Here is a 23,815-nt window from a genome sequence, read left to right as displayed (position 1 = left end):
TTCTAAAATTCTGTTTATTTTTAAAAGAATTATTTCTGAAAATGTTTGGAAAGACCAGGCAGCTCTTAACATCTCTACATTTTATTACATCCTTACATTATAAGTTGACTTCTTTAGGTTGACAGGTGTTTAAAAGGTACCAGCAATATTTTATATTAATTCAAGGCTGTTTCTTTGAGAAAAACAGCAAAATCGTAATAGATACTATGAGTTGATATATTTTTTTAATGCAGTCCTTTAAGATTTTTCTAAGAATATTCAGTACTCTTAAATATAGGAGGTATTATACTTGTTTTATGGATAGGGACATTCAGGTTTTAATTAGTACAATTTTGTGTCATAAGGCCCTTCAGGAACTTGAGACTATGCCTTAAAGCTTTTGGACTTTTTCTGCCCCATTATAGTAAATCTTAATAGATTTGTGCTTCTCACATATTTCATTATATACATGTACATTCAACAGTCTCTTTTGACATGTTTAGCACAGTGTTTAAAAACTGGCTTTCATTTGGGCATTGGTTCTAGTATCCCGCTCTGCTGCCACTTACTGTTATATCAACTCTAGAAGCCTCAGTTTCCTCATCTATAAAATGGAATTAATGTTGTTATCATTGACTTTGCTAATGAGGTGGTGAGAGAAGGGAATAGTAGAGTTGACTTGTGATTTTTGGGGGGACAAAAATCAAAGACAATATAAAAAACATTCTTGCCATAGCAGATTTACTAAAATAATGGTACAAGTACCTATCAGAACTATTTTGTTTACAAAGGATCTGTACATGTTGTTTAGTCATGTTTTGTTTTGTGTTTAAAGGTTACGGGAAGTTTCAGAGAAATTGAACAAATATAATTTAAACAGGTAAGAGTTGTAAGATATTTAAAATTTTCTGAAAAGCATGATTTTTCTTTGTTAGAGAAAAACTTCATATTTAGGGAACAGCTATTAGGAATACTTCACTATCAACTTTTTATGAGTTGGGTTCACTTGAATTATAGCTTCTGTTCATACTGGTCTTTTAAAAATGTGGCCTACCATGGAGCTCTAATGGGGATATCATAAATTACTGTTTTTCAATTATTGCTTTATAATATGTAAATATTAGTTTTTTAAAACAGGGTTTGCCAGCTATCTTTTTTGTTGTTGTTGTTAATTGGATGATATATTTACCATTTAAAAAGTAATTTTACTTACCTTTTTTTTATTCACCAGCCACCCCCCTTTGAATGTATTGGAACAGGCTACTATTAAACAGTGTGTGGTGGGACCAAATCATGCTGCCTTTCTTCTTGAGGTAAATTGTTTACTATAAGGTAGAGAAATGAGTATAAATAATTAAAATACAACTGTGCATCATCAGGTTTCTTTCTTTTTAGCCATGGAAAATAGCAATTTCTTGTAAGAGTTATTTCAGAGATCACTCAGTACCATTTCCTTATTGTGTAAATTTCTCTGGCTCAGAGAAAGCTTAAATAATTTGCTAGAGCTTGAAACTAATTAGTAACAGAATAGAGAAGTTTTTGATATACAGTCATTTTCTTATTTTGAATTCTGTTAGATTGAAATATTTTAAATTATTTTTATTGACTTCTTGATAATGTATGTAAGACATATTTCCCCAACTCAGGCATGAGCCCCTTTTGGAAGGGAGCTTATTTGTTGTCTTCTGACTTGACAGTGATAGCTATATATCTGTTGAATAAATTCAAATTTTAATACATATTTTTACTTTGGAAATTTCTTCTATTTTTTTTTTTGCTTTTAGGATGGTAGAGTTTGCAGGATTGGTTTTTCAGTACAGCCAGACAGATTGGAATTGGGTAAACCTGATAATAACGATGGGTAAGACATTATGTCCTTTCTATTTAATATTTAGCTCTTAATAGGTATTATTTTAAACCTGTGTTTTGATTTTGGTAACCCTCAAGTTAAAAAAAAAAAGCATTGCAGGAAATGAGACACTTAAAATAGAGTAAAATGGTTACTTTGTAGTTTAATTTTAATTTTTATGTGAGCACTATTATTTATAGCTAAAAGTATTAGTGTTAAAAGTAGCAGAGGAGTTGATGATCACTTAACAGAAATAGGTTACCAGAATGAAACATATTTGGTAGGTCTCAATTCAGATATGCTCTTTGATCGAAATAACTTGTTTGTATCACTTTTTTTTCCGCTTTTTAATATTTCCAAATCAAGTAACTCAAATTTGAAAATGACAAGGTCTTTAAATTTTTGGTCTTTATAAATGATGACATGAAAAAAGATTGCTAGATAATGTGTGATGAGTTTCAATTGACAGCTTCTAAGGGAAGCATGATTTTTAAAAAATATCTGAAGAACAATTCATCTGTAGTTAATCCTCCAAAATAGTTTGAACCAGCAAAGGACCACAGGTTGTTAGGAGGCAGCAAGTTGTTAGGTTTGCAGTTTGATGTGAAATATACATTGTAGTAGGATTAATCAGAGAATACTTAGGCTGGTATTTTACCAGAGTAGCGAGGCCTGGAAATCCGGGCTCCTTCCTAGGCAGTTTGGGACTGTTCTGTATTGTTCTGCCTCTTGTTTTTTCCCAGGTCAAAGTTGAACAGCAACTCGGGAGCAGGGAGGACATCGAGGCCTGGTAGAACAAGCGACTCCCCCTGGTTTCTCTCAGGTTCTGAGACTCTGGGCAGGCTGGCAGGCAACACCCTGGGGTGAGTTATGGCCAGATGATGGCATCCGTTGGCCTGGGCCATTGCACTGGGAGTGCTCTCACTGTGAGTGCTCGTCTTCAGTGTTGTCTAGTGATGGAATGAGGAAAGTCCTGAGCTCTGGGCAGGAACTCATGTTGCTCATGGTGAGCCACCACGATGAAAATGACCCACACAGGCTAATTACAATTAACCCAGGTTCCTGACCTTTTAAAAGTATATAATGTTCACATGAGTTTATAATGTTATTTATCACGTCATTTATGTCATTTAAAAATTTCAATGATATCATCTTTGGTTTTGTGACTCATTCTTGGGTAAATAAAAAAGCTAACCTTTTTTTTTTTTGGTATCCAAATTTGATAGTTCTTTCTGAATTAATGAGGTTTTAAATTCATGTAAACTAAACCTTAACAGCCTTTAATAAAATTATTTTTGCCTTTTTTAAGAATGGAGGTATAGTTGGACAGGTAGCTTCAGGTGTGTGACATAACGATTTGATATTTGTACAGACATACTTTGGAGATATTGAGGGTTCATTCCACACCCCAATAAAGCGAGTATCGCAAAAAAGCGAGTCACATGAAATTTTTGGTTTCTCAGTGCATGTAAAAGTTATGTTTAGACTATAGTGTAGTTTGTTAAATATGCAATAGCATTTTATCTAAAACAAACCAACAAACAAAAACAATGTACCTTAATTAAAAATACTCTATTGCTGAAAAATGTTAACCATCATCTGAACCTTCAGTGAGTCATAATCTTTTGTTGGTAGAGGGTCTTGCTTGATTGTCGATGGCTGCTGATTGATCAGGGTAATGAAGTTTGGCATGTCGATTGACGCTTTCCTTTCACCAGTGATTTTTCTGCAGCATGCAGTGGTGTTTGATAGCATTTGTCTACAGTAGAACTTTTTTCAAAATTGGAGTCAGTCCTCTCAAACCCTTCCACTGCTTTATCAACTAAATTTATGTAAAATTCTCAATCTTTTGTTGTCATTTCAGTTATCTTCACAATACCTTTAGGCTCCACTTCTATTTCTAGTTCTTTTGCTGTTTCCACCATATCTGTATTTAACTTCCTGCAGTGAAGTCGTGAACTCCTCCTCAGTGTCATCTATGAGGATTGGAATCAACTAATTCCAGATTCTTGTTAATGTTGATATTTCAACCTCTTCTCATGAATCACAGTTGTTCTTAATAGCATTTCGAATGGTGAATTCTTTCCAGAAGGTTCTCAATTTACTTCGCCCAGATCCATCCGAGGAATCACTGTCTCTGGCAACTATTGCCTTGTAAAATGTCTTTCTTAGATAATAAAACCTGACAATCAGAATTGCTCATTGATCCACTGGCTACAGAATAGATGTGTTAGCAAGCATGAAAACAGCATGGATTTTGTTACACATCTTCATCAGAGTTCTTGGGTGACCAGGTCCATTGTCAGTGAGCAGTAATATTTTGAATATTATCTTTTTTTCCTGAACAGTAGGTCTCAACAATAGGCTTATATTCAGTAAACCATGTTGTAAACAAATGTCCAGGTTTTGTTGTTCCATTTTTTAGAGTACAGGTAGAGTAGATTTAGCCTAGTTCTCAATGGTTCTAGCTTTTCGGAATGGTAAGTGAGCACTGGCTTCAACTTAAAGTCACCAGCTGCATTAGCCTCTAACAAGAGAATTAGCTTGTCCTTTGAAGCTTTGAAGCCAGTCACTGACTTCTCTCTAGTTTTGAAAATCCTAGATGGCATCTTCTTCCAATATAAGGAAGGCTCTTTTGTCTACATTAAAAATCTGTTGTTTAGTATATCCACTTTCATTATCTTAGCTAGGACTTCTGGATAACTTGCAGTAGCTTCTACATCAGCATTTGCTGCTGTACCTTTCATTTTTCTGTTATGGAGGCAGTTTCTTTCCTTAAATCTCATGAACCAACATCTCTTAGCTTCACACTTTGCTTCTGCAGCTTTCTTACCTTTCTCAGCCTTCATAGAATTGAAGAGAGATGGCTTTGCTCTGGATTAGGCTTTGGCTTAAGGGAATATTGTGGATGGTTTGATCTTCTATCCAGACCACTAAAACTTTCTCCATATCAGCAATAAGGCTATTTGCTTTCTTATCATTAGTGTGGTCACTGTAGTAGCACTTTTAATTTCCTTCAAGAACCTTTCCGAGGCCTAGCTTTCTGCCTGTCTTGGCTTTCAGCATGCGTTCTTCACTAAGCTTAATCATTTCTAGCTTTTGATTTAAAGTGAGAGACATGCAACTCTTCCTTTCACTTGAACACTTAATTGGCCTGATTTCATTATTATTGCATCTCAGGGAATAGGGAGACCCTAGGAGAGGGTGGAATATGGGGGGACGTCTGGTTGGTGGAGCAGTCAGAACATACACAATATGTTTAAGTTAAGTTCGCTGTCTTATATTACATGGGTGTGGATTTGGGTGTGGATTCATGGTGCCTCACAATTACAATAGTAGTATCAAGGGTCACTGATTACAAGTCACCATAACAGATGTAATCATGTTGAAAAAGTTTGAAATATTGCGAGAATTACCAAAATGTAAGATATGAAATGAGCAAATACTATTGGAAACGTGATGCCAATAGACTTTTCAGCACAGGATTACCACAAATCCTTCAGTTTGTAAAATATGAAATATCTGTGAAGCTCAAAGCAAAGCACAATAAACTGAGATATTCCTGTATATATTGTGAAATGATCACAATAAGTCTAGTTAACATCTGTTAGCATGTGTAGAAAATAAATTATTTTACTTGTGATGAGAACTTTTAAGATATACTCTCTTAGCAACTTTCAAATATTCAATACAGTAATATTAATTATAGTCACCATGCTGTACATTACATCCTCATTACTTGTTTATTTAACTGGAAGTTTGTACCTTATTTTTACTTTTTAAATTATTTATAAAATGTCTATCAAACTAGATATTCAATTCTTCCATTTTATCTAAAGTTGATATACTGTCAAACTAAAGATATATACAAATTTCAACCCAGATGATTTTATTCATTTTATGTATTGATTCTTGAATAGTCCGATTTTCTTGAAGCTACTGAATTAATAATTTGATAATGCCAAATCAGTTAGGTCGGCATGTGTGTTCAAGAGCTGATCAGAGAAATATAACTAGAAGCAATTTAAATTGTTGGAAATAATAAAGAGAAAAAAGAAAGGTTTAAAAATTTTTTTTTTTCTTTGAGACTAAATTTTTAAGTGACATTAGATATGAAAATTGAGATTCCAAAATGGTTACTTTCTTTCCTTTTTTGTTTTTAGTGGACCAGTTTATTTTGAGGTCAGAGGAACGCCATTTAGTTGAGTGCATCCTTTAGCTCATTCTCTGCTAGAACTATTAATAGGAAACATAGCTCTGGTCTTTATTGAAATGTTATGAATCTCCTTTTAATAGTCCTATGCAAAACACTAACATAAGAACAGTTTATAATAATTCTAAAAATAATATATAATAAATGAAATTTCCATTTAATTTGAAAAACCTGGAAAATGTTTGATTATATTTATTTAAGAAAGAATAACTCTTATGTATCATATTTTGTCAAGCTATACCCTCTTTGAAGATAAAAATTTCTTGGTTGAAGGGTCAGCAAACTACAGTCTTCAGGCTTGTCTGGCCCCTCCTGTTTTTATTGAAACACAGTCACGCTTGATATTTTACTTACTATCTGTGGCTGCTTTTGTGCTAAGGTGGCAGAGATGAGTAGTCACTATAAAGATTGGTTAGCCCACAAAGCCTAATAAACTATTTACTATTCTGCTCTTGATGATGCATTTTTTTAAAGTATTTTTTTTTTTTAGAGCAGTTTTCAGGTTCACAACGAAAATGAGAGGAAGGTACAGAGTTTTCCCATATACTCCCTGTCCCCACGCATGTACATAGTCTCTTTGCAATATCCCCCACCACAGTGGTCCATTTGTTATAATTGTATGGATACATCATTATCATTCAGAGTCCATAGTTTATATTAGGTTTCACTCTAGGTATTATACATTCTGTGCTTTGGACAAATTTAATATGACATGCATCCTTCATTATAGTATATAGAGTAGTTTATCCAAAAAATCCTCTCTGCTCTGCCTGTTTATCCCACCCTCCCCTCTAATCCCTGGCAACCACTGATATTTTTATTGTGTCCATAGTTTTATCTTTTCCAGAATGTCATGTGGTTGGAATCATACAGTATGTAGCCTTTCCAGATTGGCTTCTTTCACTGTGCATTTAATGTGCATTTAAGGTTCTTTCATGTCTTTTCTTGGCTTGATAGCTCATTTCTTTTTAGTGCTGAATAATGGTCCTTTGTCTGGACGTACAACTATTTATTCATTCACTTACTGGAGGACATCTTGGTTGCTTCTGAGTTTCAGCAATTATAAATAAAACTGCTATTCACATCGTGTGCAAGGTTTTGTGTAGACATAAGTTTTCAACTCCTTTGAATAAATACCAAGGAGCACAATTGCTGGATCATATGTTGAGTATGTTTAATTTTGTAAGAAACTGGCAAACTGTTTTTCAAAGTAGCTGTATCATTTTGTATTCCCACCAGCAGTGAGTGAGAATTCCTATTACTCCACCTCATCACCAGCATTTGGTAATGTCAGTGTTCTGGATTTTGGTCATTCTAATAGGTCTGTAGTGATGTCTCATTGTTTTAAATTGCATTTTCCTGATGATGTGATGTAGAGCATATTTTCATATGCTTACTTGCCATCTGTATATCTTTTTTGGTAAGGTGTCTGTTAAAGTCTTTGGCCCAATTTTTAATCGAGTTGTTTTAAAAGTTCTTTGTATATTTTGGATAAAATTTTTTGTCAGATATGTCTTTTGCAGATATTTTCTCCCAGTTCGTGGCTTGGCTTTTCATTCTCTTGACAGTGTTTTAAAGAACAGAAGTTTTTCATGTTAATATAGTCCATTTATCAGTTATTTATTTCATTATGCCTTTGGTGTCATATCTAATAAAAAGTCATTGCCAAGCCCATGGATGTCTAGATTTTCTTCTGTGTAATCTTCTAGGAGTTTTATAGTTTCGCAGTTTACATTTGGGTCTATTATCCATTTCGAGTTAATTTTTGTGAAGAGTGTCAAGTCTGTTTCTATATTCTTTTTTTGCATTTGAATGTTCAGTTATTCCAGCATTATTTAAGAAGCTATCTTTGCTCCACTATATTCCCTTTGCTAAAGATTAGTTGACTATATTTATGGGATTTATTTTTAAATGGGCTTTCTGTTTTGTTCATTGGTCTTTTTGTCTGTTTTTTCTCCAGTAGCGCACTGACTTGATTACTGTATCTTTATAGTAAGTCTTGAAGTTGGGTAGCATTAGTCCTCAACTTTGTTTTTCTTTAATGTTGTGTTGGCTCTTCTGGGTCTTTTTCCTCTCCCCATAAACTTTAGAATCAGGTTGTTGTTATCCACAAAATTACTTGCTGGTAATTTGGGATTGCAGGTGATGCGTTTTGGACAAGAATACCACAGAAGTGATGATGTGCCCTTCTCAGTGCATCCTGTCAGGAGGCACATGATGTTTACATGTCTCATTACTGGTGATGAGGTTTATTTACCCCGATCACTTAGTTAAGGTAGTGTTCGCCAGTTTTCTCAACTATAAAGTTACTGTTTTCCCCTTTGTAATTAATATGTATTTTGGGGGGAGATAGTTTGTGACTATGTAAATATCTTATTTTTATGCTTGAATTTAGCATTCACTGATGATTTTTTTGCCTTAATTATTTCTGTGATGTTGGACAAATAATGATTTAAAAAAATATTCACCATTTCTTTTACACTTATTAATTGGAATTCAACTGTGGACGAACTTTCCTTTTACTCATTTCTTTTTTATTCTAGTCTATTCTGTTCTGTTCTATTCTATCCTATTCTGTTGTATTCTGTTTCTCTTTTGTTACTTATATCGTTATGGTCTCATGGATATTTTATTTTATAGTTAATAATCCATTACTGTTATTTATTATGTTGCTCAAATTGTCCTAGATTAGAATCCTCTTATCATAAATAAAGCTTGGATATAGCCACTTATAATAGACTGTATGACAGAATGACTCAAATAGAGCAGTGGAGTTGCATGACTTGCCTAATAAAATGTGCAACAAATACGATAATATAGTGCATTTGAGCTTGAATAAAATCTCTGTAGACCTACTCCAAAGAAGATTAGGGCTAATTTTAAGACTTTGAGATACATAGAGCATCAATAATTTTTGAGTCTCCCTTATCCATCTTTGCCCACATGTCTTTTCATACCCATGTTTCTCTCCCTTCTTTCCTCCCTCGTTCTCTCTCTCTTTTACAAACCCTGTAAACTTTTGCATTGAGTTCATTATTACAGTATTGAAAAATGTCACAGTGCTCACTGACAAGTCATTGCTGGTCATCGCTTAGCTCTCCCTGGCCTTGTAGATGCCCAGAAAGTATAAACACTTAAAGGCTAAGTATTTCTTTTGAACCCTATGAAAATTCTTTTCAGTTTGTTGATGGTGAAATTGTGATCAAGTTTATTTCGTAAATCAAGAGATGTGTATAGAGTCAAAAATGTTTTCTTTCATAATAATTTTCCCTTGAGTTGTATAGTGTTGTTTTCTTTTCCATTCTGTTCTGATTACAATAAACTTAAAAGAAGTTTGCAATTTATTACATGTAATAGAGGATCTAGGACAGGCAGATTTCAAGTCCTTAAAGGGGATTCTGACCCACAGATTTACCAGATGCAGTCAGATAGGACAGAGGTCATCCTCACAGACTGTGTTTTCTACCCTCTTTCTTCACATTCCTAGCTTGCTCCCGTTGAGTTCAGAGAGGTGTTGCGAATCAGAGAATGTTTTTTGAGTGGTCTCTGTATTTGAGAGCTGCATTGGAAAGATTTTGGGTAATCGGTACTTTTTTTTCCCTATTAGCATGGATCATTGGGAATTGATCATTTATTTTGACTGATCATTCTTAGGAATGCGTAGCAATCAAAATGTATGGGACTTTTAACATTTTTCCCTGTGGCGTTTTTACTAATTGACAGGTTTGTGTGTTAAAGATTTCTAACTGCTGCTCTTTTATCCCTTTCATAATTACTCAAATTTGTCCTGGGAGATAGTTCAGAAATCTCCTAGGTATTTTTGTTAAACTCATTTCAAACCAGGTTAAGGGATAAGAACATCAAATTTATTGGGTAAAGAGAAAATTTGTGTTCAATAGTAAGTTTGAAATGAAGATCTTAGTATCTAAAGTCTCTTTGTTATTTGTTGTCACTGGACTTAATAGATGACAGGTATAAGTTGCTTTCATTGGTTTGAACTACCATATTTCTTTTGAAATTTAATCTTAGCTAATTAGTATAGGATTTGAAATGTAAAGACAAGCAGATCATTGGAATTTAAATAGTTGAAGCTGGCTAGGTGGGTAAGATAGTAGGTAGTGTGGCTACCCCATTTTTTAAAGGAGGCAGCTGATCATCTAATTATTACCATAGGAGAATACAAGGGTCACTGATGCCAAATGCATACCTCCGTGCCCTCCTTCCTCCCTTGTTTTATCCTAAGAAGAGCTTCAAACCTGCATTTTTATGTGAAATCCCTGATTTAAATGTTGGAACTAATTAATATTTTCATAGAAATAAATAAACATATATATACAGGACCACAGATGCCAGTCATACATATAAGTAGTGTGTGTGCACGCATCTGTGACTGTATCTATTATTTGAAATAAATTTTTCATTTTAGAACAGTTTTAGATTGATAGAAAAATTACAAAACTAGTACCGAGAGTTCTCATATGCCCCACACCTGGTTTCTACTGTTATTAACGTCTAACATTAGCATGGTACATTTTTTTTTTTTTGCAATTAATACGTACTAATACATTGTTATTAATTGAAGTTTTTTCCTAATGTCCTTTTTGTGTTCCAGGATCCCATCCAGGATACCCCATTATACTTAGTCATCATTTCTCCTTAGGTTCCTCTTGATTGTGACAGTTTCTCAGACTTTCCTTACTTTTGACAATGTATGTACTTTTTAAATTAAGTAACCAACCAACTAGGTATATGGACAAGACTTGCCTCACGGGTTATAAGTTTGCAAACTGTGGACTAATTTCATACTGGGTGTGATTTCCTCACTTGATTTCAAGTCATTCTCCTACCTTGCATACTGTATATAATGAGATCAAAATTGTAGGATTAATTTGATAAGCAAAGTACAGATAGTAGAAAATGGTGTTCCCAGTATCTTTGAGTTTAAGATTAAAAATTGTATGACTAATTATAAATTTAGAAAATCACTGATTTCAGTATTGTCTTTTGTGACCGCCCATAAACTTCTATTAGTGTATATTAGCTCGACACATTACTCTTTCTCTAGAAAGCAAGCTGGTTAGAGGACTGTTGAGGAGGAAATGAGGTAGGGAGCTGGTAGGTAGTTTGGATTCTGATAGAAGAAACCTGGCACAGTGGGTGTAAGTGGGGAAACATGGTATCCGCCATGGTAGCTGTCAGGTTAACAAGCAAGCCAGAGATATTTTGACATTTGTCTTTCACCTAACATCAGTTGAAGGTTTGTTGTAGCAAAGATTGCAAATTGGCAGCTGTTTGTGTTTTGATGGAGTGATCGGGCAGTGAATTTGAATGTTTTAGATAGGCTGATATTCTTCACTCTTCCCTGTTGACTTCTCTTAATTATGTAATCTGTCTATCCCTCATGGAGATTTGAGTTTGTGATACCTGTGAGGCCTGCCCGGGGGTGGATGCGTACTTGGATGGGGGGAAAATGGTATGCATTCCTTTGCGAAAATATGTCATCCCTTATGTCTGTGTTGGCCAAATAATTTATTGTCCAAACTGGGACATTTTGGAATGAAATTAGTAACTAGGATCAGATAGTAGACTTAAACCAGCGCAATCTCAGGCAAAGTAGGACATACAGTCACCATAATTATATCTTTTTAAGACCCTTTAGTGTGGTTCTTCCTGTTTTCAAGATGAAATAATAAATGTAGCTCTTGAATGTTTAAAAATTCCAAGAGTAGTTCTGCCTGACTTAGTTTTAACAACTTATAGGAAACCATGACGTAGAAATACTGATTTAATATTGGATTTGAATACCTGTTTGTTTCATTGATCCTATGTTATTTTCAGTTGCATGATTGTCACAGTGCACATAACTTGAAAACATTCCACTTTCTAGAATATCCTTCTTTGATAACATGACTATTTTTAAAAAATCTTCCTAAAACACACGTAACATAAAATTTACTATCTTAACCATTTTAAGTGTACAGTTCAGTAGTATTAACAGATCTACATAACTTTTTCGTCATGCAAAACTGAAACTTTGTTAAACAGCTCCCATTTACTGCCTTTCCCTAGCCTTTGGCAACCACCATTCTACTTTCTGTTTCTATGAATTTGACTACTTTAGTTACTTTATATACCAGGAGTAATACAGTATTTGTATTTTTGTGACTTGCTGATTTTACTTAGGGTTCATCCATGTTATAGCATGTGACAGGATTTCCTTCTTTTTTAAGGCTAGTATTCTAATGTTTGTATGTACCACATTTTGTTTATCCATTCATCCTTTGATGGACATTTAGGTTGCTTCCACCTCTTAGCTGTTGCGAATAGTGCTGCTATTCAACATAGGTGTGCAAATATCTCTTCAGGACCCTGCTTTTAATTCTTTGGCGTGTATATCCAGAAGTGGGATTGCTGGGTCATATGATAGTTCTATTTTTTATTTTTTATTTTTGAGGAATCTCTACATTGTGTTCATGGCATTGTACCATTTTACTATCCCACCAACAGTGCATGAGGGTTCTAATTTGTACATGTCCTTGCCAATACTTGTAATTTATTATTTTTTTTATAGTAGCCATTCAAATGGGTATGAAGTGATATCTTACTGGGGTTTCGACTTGCATTTCTCTGATAGTTAATGGCATTATGTATCTTTATATGCTTGGCCATTTGTGTATCACCTTTGGAGAAATGTCTGTTCATGTCCTTTTAGTCGGGTTATTGGACTTTTTGTTGTCCGGTGTAGGAGCTCTTTAAATGTTCTGGATATTAACCCCTTATCAGATGTCTGATTTGCAAATATTTTCTCACATTCCATAGGTTGCCTTTTCAATCTCTTATGTCCTGTGAGGCGTAAAAGTTTTCAGGTTTGATGTAGTTCTGTTTGTCTGTTTTTGCTTTTACTGTCTGTGCTTTTGGTGTCATATCCAAGAGACCATTGCCAAGTCTGCTGTCATGAAGCTTTTCCTCTGTGTTTTCTTCTAGGAATTTTATAGTGTTAGGTCTTATGCTTATGTCTTTATTTTCATTTTGAATTTATTTTTGTATATGGTCTAAGGTAAGGGTCCACTGTCATTCTTTTGCATATGGCCATCCGGTTTTCCCTGGCACTGTCCTTTCTTCATTGAGTGGTTTTGGTATCCTTGTCAAAGATCATTTCACCATATATATACGCGAGAGTTTATTTCTGGGCTGTCTGTACCATTCATTTGGTGCATTTGTCTTTATGCCAGTACCATGCTATTTTAATTACAGTAGCTTTATAATAATATTTTGAACTCACAAAGTGTGAGTCCTCCAATTTTCTTTTTTGACCTTTTTCAAATTGTATTGGTAATTCTGGGTGTCTTGAGATTCCATGTGAATTTTAGGATGAATTTTTTTACTTTTGTAAAAAATGCCATTGGGATTTTGATAGGGATTGTGATGAACTTGGAGACTGCTTTGAGTAGTATAGACATCTTAGCAGTATTAAGTCTTTCGATCCACAAACACAGGATGTGTTTTCATTTATTTGTGTCTTCATTAATTTCTTTCAGCTGTGTTTGGTAGTTTTCAATGTATAGGTCTTTCACCTCCTTGGTGATGTTTACTCCTAGGTATTTATTATTATTGATGTTACGGTAGTTAGAATTGTTTTCTAAATTTCCTTTTTGTTATGTAATGTACTTTTAATGCCCTTTTGTTTTTCTTTTGGTCTTTGAATGGTTCTTTACCACTACATAGCTAAAATTAAGTGATGTTTCATACTGCAGCCCTAAGAATACACAGTAATTGTTTTTCTTTAAAATTATCTTGGGCAGTTGTTAGCCTGTAGATACAGACAGTGCATTAACATAAATTCATAGAGTGCAATAACTGGTGTAGAAGCCTTCAAAAGATGACACCAGGTTTTCTGAAAAAAATTTATTTATTTCATTTTACTGAAGAAACTTTAAAAAGTTTTTGTTTGTTTAGAAAAGATTGGGCTTTCCAATCAAATGAGAAGAGAGACCAAGAAGTTTGTAGTATATTGACTTGAGAATTGTTACTTGTTAATATATTCATGCATTTTTAAGAGAAAAAAAGGCTTGGGAAATCAAATTTAAACTTAATCTGTTTGCAGTGGGTGGTGGAAGGTTTCAGTCTTAGGTGAATGCAGTGAAGAGGAGGAGGTGGGAGGAAAGTACCTCTCTAGAATTAAGTATTAAATTCATTTTAAAGAGAACCGTCACTGTCATAATGTAAAAGGCTAATGTGATTTGTGTGACCCTTTTTCTAAGATCTGATTGAATACAGAAAAGAAGTTGCTTTACAGTTATCTAGTTTAATTTGAAGATTCTCAGTTCTCACGTTTGGAGCAATAAGTGAAGATGTGGATGTCATACCCTTTCTTAAGTTTTCTCAAACTTAAGAAAAAATTAATGAATTTTTTAAATAGGTAGCTTCCCTTTGGTCAGGGTGCTTAAAATGTTAAATATTAATGAACTCTTATCTTTGAAAATGAATTTTTTATTCCATGCAAAGCACCTTGAGTCCTAAATTCTGAATTTTATTTTTTATGCAATAACAGAGTATTAGTAATTATATCATCTTCTGGGGCGTCAAAGGCAAGCTGTGTTTTAAAACTCATTTTAGAGTTGGACTGGAAATGCTTGTATGTGGATCTTTAAAAAATTATTTTAAAAGATGCAAAAGTGTATTTATCTTTCTAAAAAGCAAATTTATATGTAAGCATTTCTAAAAAATTGGAAGTGTTATTTTTAAAGTTTAGTTCTATTACCTTATACCTATTACCTCAAAATACTATATATTATGTCGGTTTGACAAATAGCTTTATTTTAGCTTTAGAGAATGAAAATATATCCCAAGGGATTTTTTCAGAATGGTGCTATGAAATGCTAATTCTATAAATTCTTCAATATTTAGAAGTCGCTGGAGTTCTGGAGTAGGCGGAAGTGGAGGAGGCTCCTCTGGTAGGTCGTCAGCTGGAGCTCGAGATTCCCGTCGGCAGACGCGAGTGATTCGGACAGGACGGGATCGAGGGTCTGGGCTTTTGGGCAGTCAGCCCCAGCCTGTTATTCCAGCGTCTGTCATTCCCGAGGAGCTGATTTCACAGGTAAGGATCTTGTAGAACATTTAACATAAGACAAGACAAGGTAAGGCTTAACTGAATATAGTGGGCTTAGTCATGACTCAAGAATTGTGAAATACTTTTTTTCTATATTGATCGTAGAAAGCTGATTTTGATAAAGAATTTAATCAAACGAGAATTAGCAGAGTATTCTTTTGAATTTTTAATTTCAGGCCCAAGTCGTTTTACAAGGCAAATCCAGAAGTGTCATTATTCGGGAACTTCAGCGAACAAATCTTGATGTAAACCTTGCTGTAAATAATTTACTTAGCCGAGATGATGAAGACGGAGATGATGGGGATGATACAGCCAGTGAATCTTACTTGCCTGGAGGTTGGTGGATTACCATTATGGTTTTCTCTTCTCTAGAGGAAGAGATTTATTTTTTTTGACTGGGAAATGGAATATTAAAGTACAATGGATTTTCTGACTGTTCTTTCCAAGGTGGTAGATATTTCTCACTGTAGTGTTTGATTTAATTATAATTTTTTTTTTAAAGGGAAAATGGGGCCATGTTTTTGCTCAGTGCACTTGTGTTTGGTCTCAAAGACATGAATGTGTAGGCATGGCTTTATCACTGGCTGACAGGTGACTCTGGAATGTAGCTTTTTGATGCCTTTATTACTGAATATGTAATAAGTGAAGTGCATTTAGATTTGACTGTGTTAGCTCTACGATGTCACAGGTATCTTAAATAGAGATCTTATTTTCTTGTGATTATTTAGTAGGTAGCCCAAGTAGCAGTCATGCATTCGATGTTCCTTAAAATCTTTGTTAAGAACATTAACTTCATTTCCTAGGTAGTTATTGCTTTTTTCCTCAGGTTATGTCAGTCAGTCCCTGATTTTAATGTTTTAATTTTCAGAGATTCTTCAGTGGTCTGTAGATGTTTTCTCTATATCTGCTTCATTTATATTTGTTTCTGTTTATAGAGGATCTTATGTCTCTTCTTGATGCTGATATTCATTCTGCCCACCCAAGTGTCATTATTGATGCAGATGCCATGTTTTCTGAAGACATTAGCTATTTTGGTTACCCTTCATTTCGCCGTTCATCACTTTCCAGGCTAGGCTCATCTCGAGGTAATTTTGCATTTATTTCTTGTGATTATTGGCCGTATGGAGAGATAGTGGTAAAATCCACTGTATTTGAACTTTAAAAATTACAGTCGATGAAATCATTACTTATTAGTGTTTTTGGATGCTTTGGCATTAAAACTAATTATTTTTGATTTTGAAGAGCCACGATACTTCAGAGGTGATCTTACCTACATTATAGAATACTCATCAAGGGTTACGACTACCTAATTGTATTTTTAATTAGGAATATGGATTCTGAACTAAAAGCAGAATTCTACTTTACAGTGACATGCAGCATTCAGAAAACAAGTCTCTTTAGTTTATTTGATTAAAATAAAGTTGATTTTTCTGTTCATTTTAAATTTCTGGTTAGATGGAAGAGTGAAAATGAAAAAACTTAGACTTCAAGTGGCCAATAATAAATATATAGAAATGTTTAGCTTATTAAAATGCTAATTTCAAAAGTTTGACATTCTTAAAAGATATAGTACAGAGTAGAGGTAAGAAACAAGATTTTGTGATCATATAAATATAAGACTTTCTCAGTATATGTTGGTATAGATTTAGCTTGCGTTTTAATTTTAAGTCAATGCTTTTACTTTACAGAATGTAAAACTGCTTGATTCAGATAACAGATGAGAATCAGCTGTGTTATATACTGATCATTAGTAAACTGGAAAAGGTGCCATATTATATTAAGATCTTTCTGCCAGATACCTAGGGTACTTATAAGCACAGTTTTAAAACAACCTATGGTTTTTTTAACGTACAAAACTTATAATGTGATAGCTTTAAATTTTTAAAAAATAAATGCATACTTTACTGCCTTAAATGTATCAAGTATTCCATTTTCAAATATTTAGTACCTAACAGATAATTTCTCCATTTTGCTTTTCCCTAGGTCATTCTATGTAGGCATTACTTTTAGTTTGAACTCTATGAAATTGCTGACACTATTTTTGACCTGTATTGATGGCAATTTCATATGGTTCCACTTAATACTGTTTTTAATCCTTCTTATCCAAATCTTAGAAAGTTTATTTTGATTATCTGTTTTAAAAAATAATATATACACAAACTGGAAAAAAAAATGGCTTTAGAGACTTTATAGCCAATTGCAGGTGAAGAATTTTTGTAAGAAAGTCTTTCTATAAAGATTCTTTAAAAAAAAATTTAAAAGCCTGTCTAGTGTCTCAAAAATTTTTAAATAAAATTTACACATAAAAATCTAGCCTATAAAATTACTTTTAAACAAGGGCTTGGATTATTGAAAGTTTTATAGTTAATGGATTTGTATTTTAACCATTTCAGATTTTCTTCTTGTGTGTGCAAGGTTGCTTTTTTTTTTTTTTTTGTAAATAACTGAAGATGGTCTAACAAATACTTTTTTGGTTTACATATGTATCTTAATGTGTTGAAATTCTCATTTATGCACATTTTCTAAGAAATAAATTAAAAAGTTAAGGTAAACATTTTTAATGAAAGCCAAATATTTTAAACTCCACTGAAAAAAATCGAGTCCAGTTTAAGATAAAGTAATTCCGCTCTAAAATAATGTAGTTGCAATTCAGAAAAGTTTGCCTCTACATAGTTCTTAAAAATACTAGTTTATAACTTTCATACATTCACTTGAAAGAGTTAATGTTTTGAATGTTGCATGTCAGGCTTATTAGACATACATTTACATTAAGTTTTTGTGAGTAGATAAACTGCTGTTAGTTGCATCCTGAAGGGTCTTTACTAGAGAGTGGCTTACTTTTATCCCACTGGTGTGACCCAATTGCATACCAGTTCTCCTTCTTCCCTTAGAGAGAGACTCTGAACTGTTGCGTGAACGTGAATCCGTTTTACGTTTACGTGAACGAAGGTGGCTTGATGGAGCCTCATTTGATAATGAAAGGGGCTCTACCAGCAAGGAAGGAGAGCCAAACCTGGATAAGAAGAATACACCTGTTCAAAGTCCAGTATCTCTAGGAGAAGATTTGCAGTGGTGGCCTGATAAGGTATTTGGAAAAAATCTCCACCCTTTCCATTTAAATAGATTCCTGGCAATACCCTCCCTCCCTCCACCCCTGCCTCCCAAAAGAGCTTGCTTTATTTCAGATTTTTGTACTACCATTATAAGAAAAGAAAAACTACACAGACATAAAGTGACATTTTTGTTTTGTTTAAAATATAAGTAGGTCATCTTTATTTGACATTACATGAGTAATATTAGTGAGGTCAGAAATCAGAATGGTAGTTCCAGATAATACATCCGCATTCTGTTTCAGCATTTTTTTTTCTGGTGATAATTATACCAGTAACTAATGGTATAGCTCTAGTAGGATTTGTTTTGTAATGTCACGTGGACCCCAGTTTTTGCAGGGCAAGCATGCAGATCAGAGATTAGGGATCTGTGTTTCTTTGATTAGTTAGCTTTCCTTTCTGATAGCAGTGAATTCTAGTAGGCCCTTTTGCTCTAAATGCTGTGAGAGACAAAACAGGCTGAACAGGAATGGACTGAGGCAGTTCTGCTCTGCATCTTGAGAAGTATGATGACTGGGTTCTAGAAAGCATTCAGGATTTAAGATGATTTGAATCTTTAAAAATTCATCACTGTCAGAAGTGAAACAGAGTTGGTGCATCCTGTTGATGGTGTTTAGGTTTCATTGTCCTTAAGTGATAGGAAATTCATCTTCGGAGGGTCCTATACAAGAAGGCATGTTTATCACCTCTTTTATCTGGAGTGCTTCTTTCTTCTTATTTCCAAAGCCAGTTGGGTAGGAAATTTTCCTAAGGAGAAGTAAAGTAAAAGAACATGAGAACTTTGAGGTTAATCTCTAGCAGATAAGGAAATTCTGATAGGGATTTCTTTTCTTTCTTTGAATTTGAATTTGGGATATTAAAGGAAAATATTATCTAACTTTCTGAATATTTATTTTTATAGTTATTGTGAATCTTGATGTAGTTCATTTATTTTCCTGTGCATTCAACTCATGTAGAAAACTTGAATGCAGGAGAGAAAATGAATTTTAATCAGTCTCTTTGTAAGCAAAAGGTTATTGTTTTCTTTGGCAGCTGACATACTTTCCCTGAACTGAATTCACTTATTTCCATAAAACTAGAAACTTCTCAAGTTTTACTTTCACTCCATGTGGTAGAACGCCATTTAAACTTAACATTGGGCCTTTTCTTTTGTTTAGTGCATTGTTCTGTGTTTTCTATTTCTCTTGCCTGGATCATACCAGGACTTTGTCTACCTCATATTGTCAGGAAGTTGCAAAGGACTTAAGAATCTTGTTTTAGTAGTGACATCGCATATGTATTAGTCTAGGCTTCTTTATCATGTGTGATTTTTGGATTAATGGAAGTGTTTTGAACAGTACAAGTTTAGCAAGCTTTTTTTCTGGCCAGTATACCCTCTGTTAGATTTAGCCAGTATTTTTCCCTTTACTGATAGACATGTTTTTAGGTGCAGCTTGTTTTCAGAGACAGTTACTAAGTGCATCGTGAAATCTTAACACTGTACAGTAAGTACCTTACTTAGTGTGTTTTTTCCCTGGTTTGTTTAGACTTTGAAGGAGGAACAGCAGTATGTGAAACAAAGTATATCCTAACTATACCTTTTTTCCCCTATTAAACCCAACTTAAAATGTCATTGAAAAAGAATCCCTTTTTATTAGCTTATGATTGAAATTTAGACATCAAAAATTTTAATTCAGGGACAAATCAGTGTAAGCCTAATTAAACCATTAAACATTATCAGTTATCAATAAATACTAGTGGATGCTTGTTTGCAGGGCTGAATGCTACATTCAGGAAGAGAATGCAGAGTTATTAAAGGGTAAAAAGACCTTGCCTTCAGGTAACTTTAGGGCGACATGCAAAACTGTTCTATAGGGCATAGGATAAATACCGCATGAGGAAACAGGTAATATGTAGGACCGTGTTAGTCCTCCAAAATTGGGGGCAGTGATCTCTGAAGAGTAGAAGGTTTGGGGGTAAGGCTAATAGAGGGTGGAAAGGTAGGTGGAGAATGCAGGAAGATAGATGTGTCAGCATGCATACTTGGAAGGAGTGTGTGTGTTTCTTTCTCTCTGTGGTAAAAATATGCATCATATGCATCCCGGCTTAATTTCAGAAATGACCTAATCAATATTTTTAATATTTTATTGTAAGTTTGGTTAGCATTCATAGTATTTTTCATTCTTCCTTTTATTAGGTTGCATGAGAACTTGCATTGGTATGTGACCTGGATTAGTACTGACTTTCCCATCACCCATGTAGAAGAACAGCCACTTCTTCAAAATTTTACCATTTTGTAGGCTAATAAACCTCCTTTAACGGTAGAATGTTCTCTTTTCTTTAAGGCTTTACAGTATAATCTTGAAGTGAAAATATTTGAAGTAACCTTAAACTTTAAGTATTTCCATGAATTATTCTTTGAGTTAAATGTCAAAACTAGTATAAAAGCATAATTAAAATTTACCGTAGGGATGTTGGAAGCTCCATGAAGACAGAGGTGAGGGTAATTCAGTGTTAATTTAGTGGCCTTGATTAAATGCATTACCATGTGTTAATAAGTCTTTTGCTTAGGTGTTAGGGTGAGAATTTTGTAGGAAGGCAGAGAAATGATATTAAATACTTTCAAGTAAGTACTGTGCTAGAATTAGGTAGAAAGGGCTTTGGGGAGTTGCCAGAGGCCATGTGGAGTGATTACTAAGAGTGTAGACTCTGGAGCCAGACTGCTGGAGTTCACATCCTGGCTCTGCCACTTACTAGCTGTGTGGCCTTCCATTCTGTAACCTCCCTGGGCCTTTGTCCTCTTCTCTATAAGATGAGGATAATAATGGTTTTTACCTTATGGGATTGTTATGAAAATTAAATAAGTTAGTAAAAGTAAAACGTAAAGAGTAAGATACCTGCAGGGTCCCGTTCTCCAAAGACAGCAGGCAGTTTTTGCACATCATGGAAGGGCGAGAGACCCCAGTGGGTTGGGGTATTCCCGATAGTTCTATGTGGCAATGGTATTTTGTGTGCCAGTTTCTCTGCTAGAATTGGGCACAGGCTGAAAGAGGTATAGACCTTCGTCTGACTGGACTAGAATACAGGTAATGGAAACATCTCATTACAGTGATAATTTAGCATATAGGAAATAAAAGGGCAGTCTATATGGACACAGTAAGGAGTGGAGGGAGTGCATCAGTCTGTACCTTTAAGTCCTAGTTCCTGGTGTGTAAACTAGCCAAGTTTATTCTGGTTTCTGAATAGTTTTACCAAAAATATCAACATTTTTTATAATGCTGTCTCCTCCCTTCCCGTAATCAACCCTCCCCCAGCACTTCTCTCTCCTCCATTCCCATCCCTCCCTCTCTTTGCTTATTTATTGTACTTTATATATCTGGAAGTAGCTTCGACAATTCAGTTATTTCAATGAGAAGATGAAATCTTTTAATTAGGTGATTATTTAATATGGCTCCATTTTCACTTCTCAGTCATTTTTGCAGTTTTCTCAGACTACAAATTTAGTTCTGTGTTGCTGAATGTGTACATGTAAATTGTAACTATATATGTATTTATACCAACCCACTTCCAACAAGAATCTAAAGTGACTTATAAGAGAAAAAAATGCAATTACAGTAGTAACAGAGACTTTTAAAAGTAGAATGTTAAAGGGAAAGGAGGGAGAAAAATTGCATGGAAATAATGCTAAGTAAATCTGCTGAAGCTGAACGTAAAAACATCGTTTTGTGCCGTATCACAAAACAAGCCGTTTCTATTTGAAGGATGCACGCATCTTTTCCTTTCAGTAAACTCTCAGAGAAGAGCTTGGTGAGAGTTGTATGGTGGATGATGAAGAAACAAAACAAATTGAGCAAGTCGGTACTGTTACTTTACAGTTAATCCCTTACTGTTCTGCATCTCTTTATATAGTCCAGGGAAAATAAGAAAATTTATTCCTATCAGCCTTTTGAATAGTAGAGTTGTGTGTTATTCTGTTTCTTTGAATGGTGTTGAGAGGAAATAGCCAAGGACATTTAGCTCCTTACTTACTATGTGGAGCAGCTTCCATACTGGAACCAGTTATCAAACTCATTGGTCACATTGCTTCCCTTGCAGGGTTCCAGATGTGGAAGATGGGTGGGGGGTTTTTTTGTTGTTGTCATTGTTATTGACACTTGAAAGTTTCCAGGAAGTATTTGTTAAGAGTTAGCTAGGTGTGTCACAGATATAATTTAACAATGAAGTAAACGCAGAGAGAAATGGTCATAAAAAGGAAAAGAAGTCAGGCATAAGAATATGGAAAAGTAGATAGGCAAGGAGAAATGAAGTGTGAATAAGTACAGTTGACCAGATGGCACAGTGTAACCTGTAGTTAGTTGTATTCCATCCATTTCAACCACAATGCATAGTACATTGCTATTGGATCTGATACTTAATGGGAAAACTAGTGTTTGCTGATAGTAGGAAAATTTTAAAAGATAAAAAGTGAAAATCAAGTTTTGTGGGAGAAATCTAGGAATAGAAAGAGACCAACTTTTTAAAAATCATTAAATGCAGATGTGGGCGGTAGGAGTTCATGTTGCTGGGCTGAATGATTTTTTTTTTCCTTAAGCTTTGGCCATGACCTAATTTCCATCATATTTTTAACAGTTTCCCTCTCTCTTTGGGGAAGAATTTCTAATTTGATTGATGACCCGTATATTCATATTCATACAGTTGCAAGTTTACTAATTAGATTTAATCTCTGATGATTTGATTTTTGTTAAATAGAGCTAAACTACTGATCCTGTGGGAAACTGCGTATCTATCTGCTTTTCCAGTTGGCCCCCAACTTGTTCAGAAGCAGCTGTTAAGTATTTCATTAAAACAATAAAAGTATTATTTTCTCTGACATTATTAAATGAGTAAGCTGAAAATATTGTTCCTTTGTGTGTATTTGATGGTTTTGTATTTCTCTATGCACAAATCTAAAGCAGGCAAGAAACAATAGGTGATTTTTCCGTCATCTTTCTTTGGTTGCTAGTTGTACCGGCTGTCTACATTTGTGAGTTCTCGGAATTTTCAGGGTTTAGTTGGCTCATTCAGGACTTATCTTGGGGAATGTTGGCCCACCCTTGAAGGATATAGGCAAGTCCGTTTTGAGAGGGCCTTGTGCACCAGGCTTTGCCATAGGAATGGCTTCCTTCAAGATTGCACTGCTTTGGCAGGCATTTACTCAGAGCAGTTGGAATTAAGATTTATTTGTTCATTCAGTTATCAGTGTGCTGCTACTATGTGCTGTGTGCCAAACTGTCTTTAGGGAATGTAGAGGTGATTATAGTATGGACCCTTCCATAGGGAACTGAGAGAGGAGACAAACACTCAGTACAGTATGATGTGTTTACAGTGTGATCAGTGGTAGACTGAAGGTGAAAATACAATGCTTCGGGGCTCAGAGTGGAGAATGACTAATACCACACAAGAGATTTGGCCAAGACTTCACAGAGGAGGTGACAGTTCAGCAGTGTTGTGAAGGTTAAGTAGTTGTTGACCAAGGTGCACAGGCATTCCAAATGTATCAGGCACTGGCCTAGAGTCATGAAAGTCATGGTGTATTT

The 23,815-nt window shown here is 34.6% G+C and overlaps 1 protein-coding gene across 1 annotated transcript in view; it reads left to right on the top strand.

Moving 5' to 3' along the window:
• Positions 1-23,815, top strand: part of UBR5 (ubiquitin protein ligase E3 component n-recognin 5) — a 126,599-nt gene that overhangs the window by 38,240 nt on the left and 64,544 nt on the right. The window contains exons 2-9 of the mRNA XM_011373249.2: positions 815-859; positions 1,211-1,292; positions 1,764-1,840; positions 2,572-2,691; positions 14,949-15,138; positions 15,327-15,486; positions 16,086-16,235; positions 18,024-18,235. Of these exons, the coding sequence (XP_011371551.1) occupies positions 815-859; positions 1,211-1,292; positions 1,764-1,840; positions 2,572-2,691; positions 14,949-15,138; positions 15,327-15,486; positions 16,086-16,235; positions 18,024-18,235 (1,036 nt within the window). The remainder of the gene's footprint in view (positions 1-814; positions 860-1,210; positions 1,293-1,763; positions 1,841-2,571; positions 2,692-14,948; positions 15,139-15,326; positions 15,487-16,085; positions 16,236-18,023; positions 18,236-23,815) is intronic.

The sequence above is a fragment of the Pteropus vampyrus genome, unplaced genomic scaffold (genome assembly GCF_000151845.1).
Source record: "Pteropus vampyrus isolate Shadow unplaced genomic scaffold, Pvam_2.0 Scaffold222, whole genome shotgun sequence".
Lineage (NCBI taxonomy): Eukaryota > Metazoa > Chordata > Mammalia > Chiroptera > Pteropodidae > Pteropus > Pteropus vampyrus.
Note: the sequence above shows the minus strand (reverse complement) of the source record. Positions and strands in the feature narration are given on the sequence as shown.